The sequence below is a fragment of the Diceros bicornis genome, chromosome 12 (assembly GCF_020826845.1).
Source record: "Diceros bicornis minor isolate mBicDic1 chromosome 12, mDicBic1.mat.cur, whole genome shotgun sequence".
NCBI classification, from domain to species: domain Eukaryota; kingdom Metazoa; phylum Chordata; class Mammalia; order Perissodactyla; family Rhinocerotidae; genus Diceros; species Diceros bicornis.
The window spans coordinates 50,195,628-50,211,574 of NC_080751.1; the positions used below are offsets into that span (position 1 = coordinate 50,195,628).

Sequence of the window (15,947 nt, forward strand, 5' to 3'; positions counted from 1 at the left end):
CGCTTGCCTCTACCCTCTGTGTATGAGGCTCTTTATCTACCGTTGTTAATAATATGGTTCCCTGATATAACACAGGTCGATAAAATCTAACCCAAGATGACATATAAGAAAAGTCTGCATGAAAGCTCCTAACACCAGCCTTTTGGCGAGACTCCATAGTTTAAATAAAATAACAAACACAGTCAGAGAGTCCGATTATAAAGTTTATGATGTTCCCTCAAGAGCTCACTACTCACTTCATTTAGGTCTCTGCTCAAACATCATCTCCCCAGAGAGCCCTTCCTGACCTGGCTAAAATAGCAATCCATCCACACATCTTCCACCAATGCTCCGCCTTCTCCATCCCCTCTCCCAACTTCCTCTCTCTTCATAGCATTTATCACTAGCTGACATCATATATGTTTCCTACAGTGTATTTTTGTTAGCAATCATTTGACAGTAGTGTACACTCACACTATATTTTTTTAGTTTTCTTATTGTTAATTGCAGTGAAATACATGTAACAAAATTTACTATCTTAACTATTTCTCAGTGTACAGTTCTGCAGTGCTAAGTACATCCACAGTGTTGTGCATTCAATCTCCAGAACTTTTCTATCTTGCAACACTGAAACTCTGCACGCATTACACAACTCCCTATTTCCTCCCTGGCAACCCCCATTCTACTTTCGAAGAATCTGACTACTCTAGGTATCTCAGAGAAGTGGAATCAAACTGTATTTGTCTTCTTGTGCCTGGCTCATTTCACTCAGCATCGTGTCCTCCAGGTTCATCCATGTTGTGTAGCCACATTACGTTTTTCAATGTAGCAGGAAGGCAAGGACTTTGTCTATTTTGTTAATTGCTATATCCCAAATGCCTAAACAAATCCCTGGCACACAGTAGGTGCTCAAATATATGTCAAATGAATATACCAGATATACCTGGTTCCTAATACCAGACTTTTAAGGGTGCTCCACAGCTTAAATGAAAAAGGAAATGCTCTACATTATGACACTTACTTTAGTATTAGAAAATAATTTGATGAGACAAAATATATTCGGGAGTAGTTTGACAAGTTCTTAAGCATTCTAAATTGCCCAAATGAGAGGCAACCACTTTCTTTTAAGTATTGTATTGGATCATCTTCAAAAAACATAAAACTTGTACAATGCATTAAGGGGAAAATATATGTACCAGTTAATCAAAGAGTGACACACTGGAATTTCATTGGTTTCTGTGCTGGATAAACATCAAGGGATCCAAACAATGACAACTGGCAGAGGACGAAAGACTCCGTAGCTGAACTAAGTTGCCAGCAAAAAATCTCAACACTTCCCCTTCCCTCAACAGTTACATTGGTTTATTTAATGCCTCATCGAGAGGGCATTTTCTTCCCTCCTTATGAGGAGAACCTAATAATGAGCATAGCAACATGGACTGCCTCCACTCCTCATCAGAACACTGCAGTGTTACATTAGTTTTGTGCGATGTACGGGGAGATTCCCAGTGTAGAGCAGCAAACCAACCTCAGAACAGCAGAAAGCAGCTCAAGGTTGGCACCGTTACTACGGGCTGTTCAGAAGCTTATTTAAACTATTAAAACACTAGTTTCCTACCTAAAAAATGAGAAAACTTCCCTCTTTTTCAAAATGATAAATATCAGCGTCTGCTTTTCAGAGAACTTTAGTAAGTTCTGAAAGAGTAAAGTTCAAATTCCTAAGCTTGAAATTCAAGGTGCTCCACAGCCTTGCCCCAGTCTACCTTCCCAGACTGGTCATCCACTATTATTACCTTTCATATTTCTACATTTAAGTGAAACTCCTCCGAATTTCCAGAAACCACCTGGGCCTTCTTGTCTCCATGCCTAATTCTAATGGGTAAATCCTTCCCATATCAACTTTCCCTCTCCCTTCTCTCTGCTTCCCATCCATCTTTATTTCGGAACTTATCAATGTTTCAAGTTGCACTGCCCCCATCAGTTTACAAGCAGGCAACATGCATTCACCCAGCTCCCACTATGAGCCCACATTTTTATCATCTGGGGATAGCACGGTGACCTAAACAGAAAAGTCTCATGCCATCCCTTTTCTCTCAAAGCATCCTGCCTCGGCTAGAAGTGGCATCTCCTCCTCTGGGCTCCTGCTAAGAGCTTTGTACCTTGATTTAGGGTTATTTACATATACTACTCACCTCCTCAAAGCATAAGCCCTTAGAGGGCAGCTTTATGACTTGCTCGTCTTGGAAAATCTAGTACAGTGTTTTATACATAATCACTTCATATATGGTCATAGGAGGCAACACGGGAGGGCAGGAGGTATCTGGACTCTGGGATGAGAAAATCTGACTTAAACTCACCTTTACTCAAACCACTAAAGCCTTAGTACTCACATCTACAAAATAGGGATACTACCATATATCTCTCTTAGGGAAAGCAAGCATCAAATAAAATAACATATGGAAATGTACTTTTTATTTTTTTATTTTTATTTATTTATTTTTTTGTGTGAGGAAGATTAGCCCTGAGCTAACATCCATTCCCAATCCTCCTCTTTTTGCTGAGGAAGATTCGCCCTGGGCTAACATCTGTGCCCATCTTCCTCTACTTTATATGGGATGCCACCACGGCATGGCTTGACATCCTGGGTTGGTCCACGCCCAGGATCCAAACCTGCGAACCCTGGGCCACCGAAGCGGAGCATGCGAACTTAACCACTATGCCACTGGGCTGGCCCCTGGAAACGTACTTTTTAAATTATATCAAATATTTTTTTAGAATTATTCAATTGGTGCTAATTGAACACGAGTCCCTTGTAACTCCTCAGAGAAAGCAGCATCATATAAACCCAATGTGTTATTTTAGCGATCATAATTGCTTTTCAATGTCTCTACAAATAAGTTATGCCAAGAGACAGTGTTATTTTATTTGAAATATGCTAGTTGTGACAACAGGAATTCCTATGTTCTTCTTACTGGAGGAACTTAGGACTCTATAAACAATTCTGTTATTAAAAATAACAGAAGGTCATCTTCATTACATCCGTATGAAATGGAAAGAATCCATTAAAACAACAGCAGTTAACCTGCTGGCCCACCCAAATGGGGATGTTTCCATTTTTTAAAAAACCAAAGGTGGAGAAAGCAAGGAGGCAAAGCTCAGACTGCTACAAAAAAGTCATTATAATTAGAAATCTGCTTTATAGGAAATGCCACTTAACGTAAATATTCTGTTACATCACACCAATATCACATTCATAAAAATGAGTTTATTCTAGAATCTCAGAATACTTCCTTTGGATATCATTCTTATTCAGGCCTCATTTTTAGAGTCACATTAAGAGGAAGTTATACTTAAGATTTCTTCAACTGAATACTCAAGAACAAAGACTATAAACTTAATAGTCATGAAAAATGCACCTGCTTCTCATATCTGAACAGCCCCGACTCAACAGAAATACCACTACAGAAGAAGCACAAAAGAAGGAATAACATCACCTCTCTGCCTGCTGTAGAACCACCCTCTGCATACCTATTATTACCTGCATTGTGTGGATGAGTGACCTAGGCCCAAGAGGATATAGAGCCAGAACATGCTCGATGGCCATGATGAAGCCAGCACTCAAACCCAGGGCTGTTGGCCTCTCAGTTGCTTATTCTCTACCATACCACCCAGCCTTTCCACAAAACCCAACTCCATGAGGTCTTCACTCTGTCCCTCCAACACATTGTGGTCAGACTTCAGGGAGTTAAGTAAACAGATGACATAAGTAGACCTAAGTTCTACTCCCGGGTAACTGGCTTACCGTGTAACTAAGGCATACTCACTTAAGCCACTGTACTTAAGTTTCTTTATTTAAAAAATAGTGACAATAGTATCTGTTCTACTTCCTTCAAAAAAACTGTAAATCACCATGCAAATGTTCAAAATTATTTCTGCTGTTCTGATTATTAAAATGGATTATTTAATTAAGGAGACTTGACTAGGAAGTCTATATGGTTTTCCCTGTATTATTTTGACTCCTTGGAGCAGGGGTCAGCAAACTATGGCACTCAATCAAATTCGGCCCACCGACTGCTTTTGTAACGCAGCCACGCCCATTCTTGTACATACTGTCTGTGGCTGCTTTCACAACCACGACAGAGTTGAGTAGTTGTGACACAAACTGTATGGCCTGCAAGGTCTAAAATATTTACGATCTGGCCCATTAAAGAAAAATTTTGCCAGCCCCCACCTTTTATTGGCCTTAAATATCAGAGGCCAAAGAGAGTAGCTAACAAGTAACAATGAATTTTGCATTTTCCTCAAACTGTAGTATTTTCCATATATATCCTATTTGTGAAAAGATTTAACATATTGTAAAATATATATAGAGAGAAAACCAATAAATTAGAAAACCACTGTTTGTAAATAGTAAAGTTATATTAAATCAGGAAAGTCCACAAACATATCTTACATGTCTAAAAAATGAATTTCTAAAATTTTCTGTATTTCTGAAGAATCATAATCTGCAAGTTCTACAAAATTACCATTCTTCATTAAAAAAAATTTAAACTTGTCCCTCAAATAATACAATATTTGAATTAAAATGTAAAGAGGAGAGAGAAATAGCTCAGGATATATATACAATATTTCCCATGATTTCCACTGTGAAATTATTTATTACTATGCCCTCTCTCTCTCTCTTTTTTTTTTTTTTTTCTTTTTTGATTAAACTACTCTGCCAATCCTTTTGTGGCAGAGTTGAGTTCTGGTTTTGAAATTTTTTTGTAAATAAAGTTGCTCCCTTTTATATTTTGAATAGGTTACCTGTATTCTGTTCCTAAACATCTATCTGCTTAAATGCCAGACAGGAAAGTGTGTAGCGTGTTTTAACAAGCCGACTTCCTCTGTTTCTCAAAGCTTTCAAATATTTAGTTTCAAAATGAATACACTGTAAGCCAAAAAAATTACCACCCATCCGATTACTTTGTCATCCCTACTGTAAAGATTTACGAAAAATTCGAGGAGGAGGAGGAGGAGACGTTGTTGCTAACAGAGGAGGAAAAGCAATGAGTGTAAGGGAGGCAATCAAGTAAAGCAAGAGTGGGAAAAAGCCACTAAGCCCAAAACAACCTACTGGGAATTGCCTTTTCCCTTCCCCTCCTTGTCTGTACCCTCCAAAAAAGCCAGAAAGTAACATTACTTATTACGTATAAAAAGTTATAAGGTTTCAGAGATGGACTGAATTTTAGAGGTAATTAAATATAAGCCATTTATTTTATGGATGAGAAAAACTGAGGTCCAGAAATATTAACTGTCACACCCTGTGGATTAGCTAGCTAGTGGCAGGACCAGTACCGGAATCTAGTTTCCTGATCATCAGTTCAACACATTTCCCTTTAGACTCGGCTCTCTGCCCCATTAAGCATAACATGCCATTTGGCACCTACTAGCTAAATTCTTTTAAAAATATGCCCGAAGTACCCCTATCACAGCCAGGAAATTCACAATACCCTTTTAAACAGTATCTATGGGCACACGTTTTTTCCAAGTACAGACCATCAAGAATACTGCTTTGACCTCCTGAGGATTAGAAGTCACAATAAAGCAGCAGAATAATCAAAGAGCTAATAAGAACTTCAAGCTGTTCTCTTGTAGTTTGTCTTGATGGAAATCAGTTTGAAAGAGACACTCCCTCTCCTACCCCCCCAGACACACACTCCCAAGACTAAACAGCAATATTCCATAAAAAGACCAGATCTAGCCAGTGTTATTATCTGTCTGACATTTGGGTTATTCTTGTGAGTAACTCATAAAGTAACGTGGGTGTCTGTGATTATTTGAGTACACTTGGCAAACCATAATTGGTCAAAAAATAATAAAAGACATTTTTCCGTGACAAAAATACTGTATTGCATGACAACATGGCACTGTGACAGCACTCAGTGGACCGCAATACTTTCTCCATTTACAAAAAAGTAAAAAAGAAACAAAAACTTAAGTTTTTTGCAGTCCGTAACTACTATAGTTCACATTTAAATTAATTACAGAAGATTAAAAGGTTTTGAGTGCTGACAGTAATCCAAAGTAATCCAGTAGCATATCTTCCCCCAAATCCATGTCATATATCAATTTATAATTCAGCCTTTTGATACAGAGCAGAAACGTGGCAAAATGCAAGTCTGTATCCCTTTCTACAATTGAAATACAGGTTTTTGACAATTTTTAGGAATTTTTTAGAACATGGCTATTTATGAAGTAAAAACTTAAACTTAATCACCACCATCCAAATTTTACAACATGAGTCAAACCTAACATAAATTCTACTGATCACTGAGCAGATAAAGTTTGAAGCTGATCGGTACTAGTTGTGCACTAGGGTCTTAATCTAAAACCTATTCCCTCTGTCCTACTGATACCTCCCCATCACCACACAGCTGCACAAATGATAAGCAATAAGGAGCAATAACTCGAGTTGCCATTTCTCTGAGAAACCAAAAACCAGGTTAAAAATCATTCTGCAAGTAATTTAAAAGATCTCATGAAAGAAGCATATTCGGACTAATAGACAGAAACCCATTCAAGCAGAGAGCAGTGTGAATGGAGGGGGGTGTCTAAATGCTACGATCTCATAAGACTATTCGGTAAGGACAGTTAGGGACCGTGGAGGAACTCACCCACTCGGAAGTTCGTGGCCGTCAGGGTGTCGGCAGCATGACCATTCTCACTAATGAGAGTGGTGGTGTTCCCCTTCTCACAGCTGTTCTGACAGCTGCCCTTGGTGCAGGTCACTTTACAGATGCTCGGAGTAAAGACCACCTTGATACGGCCAGTGTGGTTACTCACTAGGAGTGGAGGCAGGGAGAAAAAGAACAACAAACATATCAGCTTAGTATCCATGAACTTGCCTTGGGAGGTTTAAAAAAAAAAAAAAAAAAGGAAAAAAAGAAAGGAAAAGAGCGAGAGGGGGAAAGAGAGAGCCCACAACCCGACAGGTTTAAGGAAAGAGGGAAGCCTTTAGTGCTCGCTGCTCTGTATCCAGTGGTGTCTCTGAAACAGGAGTAGGAAGCTTAGCAAACAGAACTCTGGGATGCACTCCAAAACCACATTTGAAGTCGAGTCACTGGAGTGGGATTACTAACCACAATGCTGCACTTTATTCACGGGCAGACAAAGAGCAGTACCGAGGGCACAGATGAAATAGCCAACCCTGACAGGCAGATGTAATGCAAAGAGGTTGGCCATGCACCTAGCGGTGAATAAACTCTTGTGTCCTCGACTTGCATACTTTCCCTGTTTCTCCACTTATTAAGTCACTATTTGCAGCCCGACCCCTGGAAATGTTTTAGGCATGCGGCATGTCTGAAAACATCTGTCTCAAATCTCCTGGCACTCTCAGCTGAAGTGATCAAATCCTGTGACGCAGCTGCAGGAGCCCATTTCTTTTTCACAACTCTGGGGCATTATTTCTCCACATAAATTTATGCAACATATATTTTGTTGTGCTGTGAACAGGGTCCATCTAAGAAGAAGCGAGGCCAGGTCACAAGGCTAAAGAGTTGCCCCTGTTAAAATGCCATCCTGGAGCTCTCACTGCTGCTATTCACAGGCCACCTCAGGAAGGTCTTTCATTCACATGGCCCTCTCCTAAAAACCAAATGCTATAACCTGACTGCACAGCAGAGGCAGCACACTATCACAAAACAGGCACTAATCTAAAAGTCAGTTCTGGGTTGTAATCCTGGCTCAGTCATGGTGTGACTTTAGACATGTCATTTTACTTTTTCTCCAAAACATGAGATAATTGGAACTGATGTTTTCTAGCCTGTTCTAACTTTCAATGTCTATATCAGGGGTCAGCAAACTATAGCCCCATGATCAAATCTGACCCACAGCCTGCTTTTGTAAATAACGCTTTATTGGCACACAGCCACACTCATTCATTTATGTATTGTCTAAGGTTGCTTTTGTGCTCTAACAGCAGAGCTGCACAGAGAATGTATGGCCTCACCCAGAACTGCCCTTCACAGCCGGGTCCCAATCTAAACTCTCTGGCAAAGTGCAATACAGAACTCCTAGTTTGACTTCTACGTTTGTGATATGCCCCCAGCCAGGTCCTTCCTCTTTCCAGGAGCCTGGGCAGAAAGCAAAGGTGGAGGCAGCAGCTGAAGGGAGATGGTTCACCTTTGAGCTTTAAGGTAGGTAGAAAGCAGTGCCCTTCCTGGTGCCACTGTGTTACTGCAGTGGCCAAAGGGAAGAGTGGCTCAGGGTCAGCCTTTCTTCTGCCAGCCCCTGCTCACCAGGAGCCATTCTCCCCCTTCATACTGCTTTGTTTTGACCAAGATTATATTTTCAGAAAATCAATCAAGAGGCCTCTGTAGGCCCTCAACAAAATAAATTGTGGTCAACATCTGAGCTTGGAAACAAAAACCTTAACCAAAGAAGCCATTAGAATTTCAAGGCTGGAATGAGGCATCAAAGGTCTTCCGACACAACTTCTGTCCGAACAGTTCTGGTGACAGAGAGCTCATTATCCATTAAGAAAGCCCATTCTAGTTATAGGCGGTTCCTAGCAAGTGCTATTCTTTTTTGAGCTGAAGTATGTCCTCAGTCAATTATACCCATTAATCCTAATTCAGCTCCCATGGTCTCACAATCTAATGTCTCTTCCACAAGATAGCCCTTCAACTACTCAAAGATAACTGCCACATAAGCAAAGAAAGCTGAAGTTAGAAGGGACTTGAAGAGATCAGCTTGGGTTGGCCCTCTCACTTAACAAAAGAAAATAATTCCTCTAGAAGAGAAATACGCTCAGTTCTTTTCATATGTTTTTCCAAGACAGTTTCTTCTTCATCACTGGTTCTAACACAAGAGATCAGGACACAAAGTCTGAGGTGAGGAGATATCCTAGTGGCCAGTCAGGTCTTTCAGCACCTCGCAAAATGGCATCCAGAAACTTTTTCTATAAAGGGCCAAACAGTAAATATTTTAGCCTTGCAAGCCTAAAGAGCTCCGTTGCAACCATTCAATTCTGCTGTGGTAGCAGAAAAGCAGCCTATCAAAAACAGTATGGAAATGAATGGGCGTGGCTGTGTGCCAAGAAAACTTTATTTAAAGATACACAGTTTGCTGACCACTGCTTTCAATGTTTATATGACATTTTAAAGTTTTCTGGGACTATACCTCAGAAATTTTAAAAACTACAATAGAATGCTGATTCCACAATCAGACAAAATTCACCTAGTTTGATCTGTTGCTTTACAGTAGCAGAACTAGACAACTAGAGCTTAGGCTATAAGTTGTCAGACTACGCTTACAAATATCTAGAGAATACTTTGTGTGTGTGAAGCCGAAGAAAAGAGACAACATCGCCCCATTTCAAAAGAATATAAACTTGTATTTTTTCTGGCTCTTGGTACAATAATGAAATTAAAAATGGTGTGCCAACTATTTTGTCTTCTCTGGCATTAACTCGTAGTACCAGCAGCTGCCATGCAGATGCTCATACCGTCACCTAAATTATGCTCACTTAGGCGAACTGAGACATCCAAAGAAAGCAAGCACTTCATCATTATTCCCATTTCACCTCCCAGCAACAGTAGTCACTTTATAGGCACTTGAGATTCCCCGGGCCTATTGTTTTTAAAAAACTTATTATGTTCCTTCGCCAAAAAAAAGTCTTTGGCCTGGAATCATCTGGATTTTCAAAAGGCAAAGACAGTTTCATATGACTTAATTCTGATTTTTACAATGTTCACATCTTCTTGGAAGAAGAGGAGGCATTTTGTTTCATATTTCCCCATGTGTTTTACAAGCATTCTGCTATAAAGTAATCTAATTCTAAAACAGACACTTGTATTCTCAGCGGATCCTCTTATGTCTTCATGAAGCAGTTATTTGTTCATTATAATTAGCTTTAGTTTTCCACGTCAATCTCAAAATCATTATCGAAAAACTCAACTGTTTTCAACTCTAGATTGTCATTCATAGCTCTGATAGGATCTCTGTAAACATTAAACAGATTAGAAAATACACTCTTCTATCTCCACTCCTATCACTTTCACACACCTAAGGTATCATATAGAGTCTGTTTTCAAGTATACAAAACTAAGGTAAGCAACTCTGAGTTTTGCATTCCTTACATGTGTCAAGCTGAAGACAATACCACTCATCTCTCAAGAGTTCAGTGGGAATTCAGCAACAATGCCCTTTCCTACAGAGGCCATTTGGTCTTTAAGAGGTATCTTTCTCAAAGGCCTTGAATAAATACTCAAGGACTCCTGGTGCCTTGCATAGAGTAGGCACCCAATAAAGGTGGAATGAGTGAAGTGACCCAAAGGATGACTGCACAACCCCCACAGAGACTCACAGGATCTTGGAGGTCATTCTGGTTTAAAGCCTTGCTTCACCAGTGAGGAAACTAAAGCCCATGGTCCAATCAGTGGTAGAAGACCATCCCTAGTAGCACTTATCGGCTGATGAAGAATTACAAATCTGAGAAGTGCAAGTCAGGCCAGTCACGAGTTAATACGGAAACTGTTGGCACAGCTTTCATGCTTGGTCCCTCTGATCAAAAAATGTAATTTTTAGATGCCCATAAGTAAATCAGCCCCAGAAATCTTAAGCAAGCACTTTCAAACCTTGGGTTTTAGAGGCCTTGGTTAGAAATATAAATTGCCTAGAGCCATGCAGCACCTCCACTGGGCCTCCTAGTCAGTCAGTCAGTCAAGACACTCAAGAGTCAACATCCTGTCCACAGCTTCTGCCAGACCCTGTGTGAATTGATACCTTCAAGAAGAGGCACTGGCACATGGTTCAGAACAAACCACAGAGATTCAGAGTGAATGGAGAATGGGATGGAAGTGAAGCCGATACCCTCCCAATATAAAAAGCTCTCATTTCTGCTTCCCAATCATGACAGAGAAAAATTCAAAAATGTGAAAATTGTTCTTGACAAATGGACCTCAGTCTAGAAAAGAGCACAGTTGCCATCTTCCAGTCAATAGACTAAGATGTGACCAAAAGCAAAGGCAGCCAAAGAAATAAATATAATAAGTTCAAGACTCACATCAGATGTCATGAACAAGTACAGTCTCCTCCGCATTCATCCAGAATGCTGCGACAGCACATCAGCATTCATCCAACTTAAACAACAAGGACCAACTAGCACAGGCAATATCCTCTGGGAAGGAGAAGGAACCTCTCTGTGGTTAAAAGCCATCACCCTGCCCATTAACTGAGGCCTGTTTAAAGAGACCGCGGAACTGATTCAATACATAGGTCATGTGTGAGACAAAGTGAGCTAATAGCTCCTTCTCCCACTTGCAGTCCATCGCTTGCCCGAAGGCCAAGAATTCTTTGAAGGATAAATCATACAAGTATTAAATAATGCTTAGAATAACAGGACTTGATTGTTCAGCTCTCTAGGCTTGCTTAACTCCTCCTGGACTATTAAAATAATGCCCATAGAATACTCTCTCTCTCTCAAGGTGCTACGTAAATAGAGATTAATATCAAATCTATTACTTCATCAGATTGCCCCAGTCATGGAAAACTCTCCAAGGAGGAAACTCAGATGAGATCTCTAGGGGCTGGCCCCATGGCTTAGCGATTCAGTGCACGCGTTCCACTACTGGTGGCCCGGGTTCGGATCCCGGGCGCGCACCGACGCACTGCTTCTCTGGCCATGCTAAGGCTGCGTCCCACATACAGCAACTAGAAGGAAGTGCGACTATGACATACAACTATCTACTGGGGCTTTAGGGAGAAAAAGAGGAAAAAAAAGGAGGAGGACTGGCAATAAACGTTAGCTTAGAAAAAAAAAAAAAGATGCGATCTCTAGTTCTGATATAGGCACTTCCTCAGATGAGAATCTAGAGTTACATTCCAGCACTCTCTCGAGTTTTTCCAGGTAGAAGTAACTAAATGAAGAAGTAGAGAGATAAACAGTTGCTACACAGGTGATATAAATTAAGACATCTGGGCTTCCCTCCTCCTTGCAATTCTCCCTTAATATTCACTGAAGGAAACTGTCACTCACTCATCTCTCTTACACATACACATACGATTTCCTTCCATTTTTATACATAGAAGGAGACAGACCTATAGAAAGGCAAAGAAGGAGAGTATATTAAATCATTTAATATAAGAATAAATTTCTGAGGGCTTGGCCCAGTGGCATAGTGGTTAAGTTTGCACACTCCCCTTCAGCAGCCCAGGGTTCACAAGTTCAGATCCAGGAGCAGACCTACATACTGCTCATCAAGCTATGCTGTGGTGGCGTCCCACATACAAAAAAAAAATAGAGAAAGACTGGCACAGATGTTAGCTCAGGAACAATATTCCTCAAGCAAAAAGAGGAAGATTGGCAACAGATGTTAGCTCAAGGCCAATCTTCCTCACCAAAAAAAAAAAAAAAAGAATAAATTTCTGGATATATTCTGAGTTTCTTAAAGAGTTGTTTATTGCTCATCAAAAAGCAGGTATTAAATGTATACCATGTTTGAAAATACATGGTAATACAGTCCCAAAAATATCCATTTGGGCAGAAATACAGCAGCTACCTAGTCACATACTCTCAAGCAGGACCCTCACTTATTGTTCCACTGAGAAAAGAGGAGCTATGAAGACACAGGCCTACCAGCCTACCAGGATCTGCAGCTGTCCTGCCTTCCTCCTGATGAAAGAGGTGGTCCTATCTAATGCCAACCCCTCCCCTGAAGCAATGGATTCCCTTCCTCTCTTGTCTTCTCAAAGACTTCCTCTCTATTGATTTCCATTAGCATGCAAACATCCTGTACTATCTCCCATCTCTCCAGAATATCCTTCCATTCATTGTTCCTAATTCACTCTATTGCAGACATTGCTCAATTTCTCTATTCTCCTTACTGCAAACCTCCTCAAAAGAGCTGCTCTACTGGCTGTCTCCACTATCTCCCCTCCCATTCTTCCTGGAACCTGCTACAATCAAGTTTTTGCTGTCAACACTTCCCCAAAGCTGCCCTTTTGAAGGTCACCAGGGGCCTCCATGTTGCCAAACCCAATGGCAAGTTTTCTGGCTCTTACTCAAACTTTCAGCCTATCTAACCAAACATTCTGCTTCATAATGCACTTTCTTCACTTGGTTTCTAGGTTACCCTATTCTCTCATGGCTCTCTCCGACCTCGCTGGCCACTCCTCCTCATGATCCTATCCAGGGGAGGGCCCCAGAGCTCAGTCTTTGTAGCCTTCTCTTGTCTATATTAACTTCCTGGATGCTATCATCCTGTCCCATCTCTTGGATTTAAATATCGTCTACAGACGTCTGTATAGAAAACGTTTAACTCTAGCCTGGACCACATCTACCTTGTGTGTGTGTATGTGTGTGTGCAGATGGATACTGGAAACATGTATGTGTATCCAATAATCCAACTATCCAGCTCCTTACGGGATTTTGCTAGGTAGATGTCTAATGTCTAACAGACATCTCAAGAAAAATGTATTCAAAATTAAGCTTTGATTACTCCTGGACCCCAAATCCAAATTGGTTCTTCTTTAAGTCCTCCCCTATCATAGAAAATGGCAAGTATATTCTTGACTCCTTTTTTGGGGGGGGGGGGAGTTCATTTGAGACTCAATACAACAGCAAATCCTGTTAGCTCTATTTCCAGAAGATGAGAATTTCTCACCACCTCCATGGCAAACACTCTGGTGCAATCCACCATCATCTCTTGTCTGGATTATTTCAACAGTCTCCTAGCTAGACTCCCTGCTTCCACCTTTGCCCTCCTACAGTTTATGCTCCACACAGCACTCAGTGCATCCTTTTTTTAATGTGTGTCAGTCAAATCATGGCGTTCCTCCCTTCAGTGGCTTCCCATCTCAATCAGAATACAAGCCAAAGGCCTCACAACGTCCTACAGGGCCCTCCACAACCTGTGATATCCCCGACCTCATCTACAACTCTCCCAACCCACTCACTCACGCTTCCTTGCTATTCCTCTCAAGGCTTGCACTTGCTGTTCCCCTTGCCTAGAATACTCCTCCCCAGATATACAGAGCTTCCTCTCTCACCTCCTTCAAGACTTCTCTGGAATGTCACATTATCAGGAAACCTTTCCTGACTACCTGACATAAAACTGCAACATCCCCACACATTAGCTATCCCCTGTACCCTACTTTACATTTTCCATTTATTATAAATATACTTTACATACTTAGTGTTTGATTATTGACATAAAAACACAAACTCCATCAGGGCAGTAATGTGTCTGGTCATACCCAACATGTGTCTCATAGTAAGTGCTCAAGAAATAAGAACTGAATAAATGAATGAATAGACTTCATTGACAGGGAACCAGTGACAAATAATATTTATCCATGGGGTAATTGTCAGTAGTGCTAAAAAAAAAAAATAAAGAACACTTTTATGAAACCTTTGGCCTCAAAACATACTTATTATATGGTGTATTTGTCACAGAGAAATATTTTAGCCACAAAAGTTTCAGATGAAGGGAAAGCACAAGCTGTTATTCAGGAAACCCTGCAACCATTACAAAACACATTTTTTCCCCAAAATCATTAAAACGTTACCCAAAAATGGCCAATATAAAAAAGTAAAAATTTTCAATTAAACATGCCAATGAGAGTATAAACAATAGGAAATAGAAATTTTTCAAACACTTTTTCAAAAGAAAAACAGACAATTATTTGCTCCCAAAATTCCACAAAATATTATGCAAAAAAAAAATCTGACACATGATGGAAATTTCCTCTAATTTTATAAATAAAATTTTTGATGATGTGTAAGGTGTTGAGTTTTTAAACATATTTTTTGATGTAAGTATCCATTCGCTTTGTTAGGCAAAGAACAGCTAGGATATTGAAAACACTACCACCCAGATTCTGTCATCTGATGTGAATTGCCACTAGGCCATAAAATCCTCCCAAAAAGAGAAACACATTTTGGTTCCCAGCTCAGGGAGATTGGCCAAGGGACCAACCGAGATCCAGCAATATGATGATAGATTTCAACCCAAATTTCCACTTATTTCAGGAGTCAGGTCTAATTTCCTGTTTCACTCATTTAATCCTTGTTTTACCCTGACTCAAGATTCAAGGACTAAGATTTTCACCTAGAATCACATTTCTCACCTTCTATCTCGCCCTGCCAGCCAGACTCCACTGCCCCCAGTAGGACTTTAAAAAGCACCCCTTGAGGCTATGGGACTGTTTTAATCTTTCCTTTTTCTCCTTGGAGATTTCCCTCTTTAAACACCAATCATAAGTTCTCTTCTCTAAAAATTTTTTGAAAAGCTCCTATTTTTATCCCTGGAACAAAATCAATTATGTTTGAAGGTATAATATATTTTACAGTCAAAAGACTAACTTTTACCCAACAAGTAGTTTACTCACCCAGCAGGATCTGACCCAGTGTTTGGGGAAAGAAAATACAGTTGGTAATAAAAGTGGAGAACTAGTAAAACAAACCAATGGCTTTTTGACATTTTCATTTTCTGACCTTTTTCGTAAAATATTTTTCTTTAACATCATGGACCCTGAGGGGATTCAACTGTCCAGGCATATTTCAGTTTACAAATGAGCAACACCCAGGAAAGCCTGGGACGGGCTCTGGGACTGCAGTGCGAGGAAAAAGACGACAGTGCTTGCTGAATGCACCACAACCAATTAGAGGCAGCAATGGGGCACACTCCTCAGTCCTGGTGTCCTGCGAGCGCACCAGACTATCCCAAGGTGTTTCTTTCAACATGAGTTTAAAAACTTACCTATCTAGAACATATCTGGAAATCTCTCCTCTGCTTCTAATCCTGAATGTCAGAGAACCTACTGTTGCCATTCCATCCAGAATGGACAGTGGTATTTGAAAAGCTGTGATAAAGAGTTGAAGAAATACGTCCCCAAATGACAGCACTTAAATCAGCTCATAACTTAAAAAGAAGCAAAGAGGGGCCAGCCCCATGGCCTAGTGGTTAAGTTTGGCACGCCATAAC

The 15,947-nt window shown here is 40.4% G+C and overlaps 1 protein-coding gene across 18 annotated transcripts in view; it reads right to left on the minus strand.

Moving 5' to 3' along the window:
- The window catches only part of LTBP1 (latent transforming growth factor beta binding protein 1), a 381,680-nt gene that overhangs the window by 220,977 nt on the left and 144,756 nt on the right, over positions 1-15,947 (minus strand). For 9 of the 18 annotated variants that reach the window (XM_058551467.1, XM_058551464.1, XM_058551466.1 and 6 more), the window contains exon 1: positions 6,636-6,873. The exons of 1 other annotated variant lie outside the window; for it this stretch is intronic. In XM_058551467.1, the coding sequence (XP_058407450.1) occupies positions 6,636-6,858 (223 nt within the window). In that variant the 5' untranslated portion in view covers positions 6,859-6,873. Of the gene's footprint in view, positions 1-6,635; positions 6,874-15,947 lie in introns of those variants that run through there. 8 more of the 18 variants (XM_058551457.1, XM_058551453.1, XM_058551458.1 and 5 more) reach the window with 1 other exon arrangement.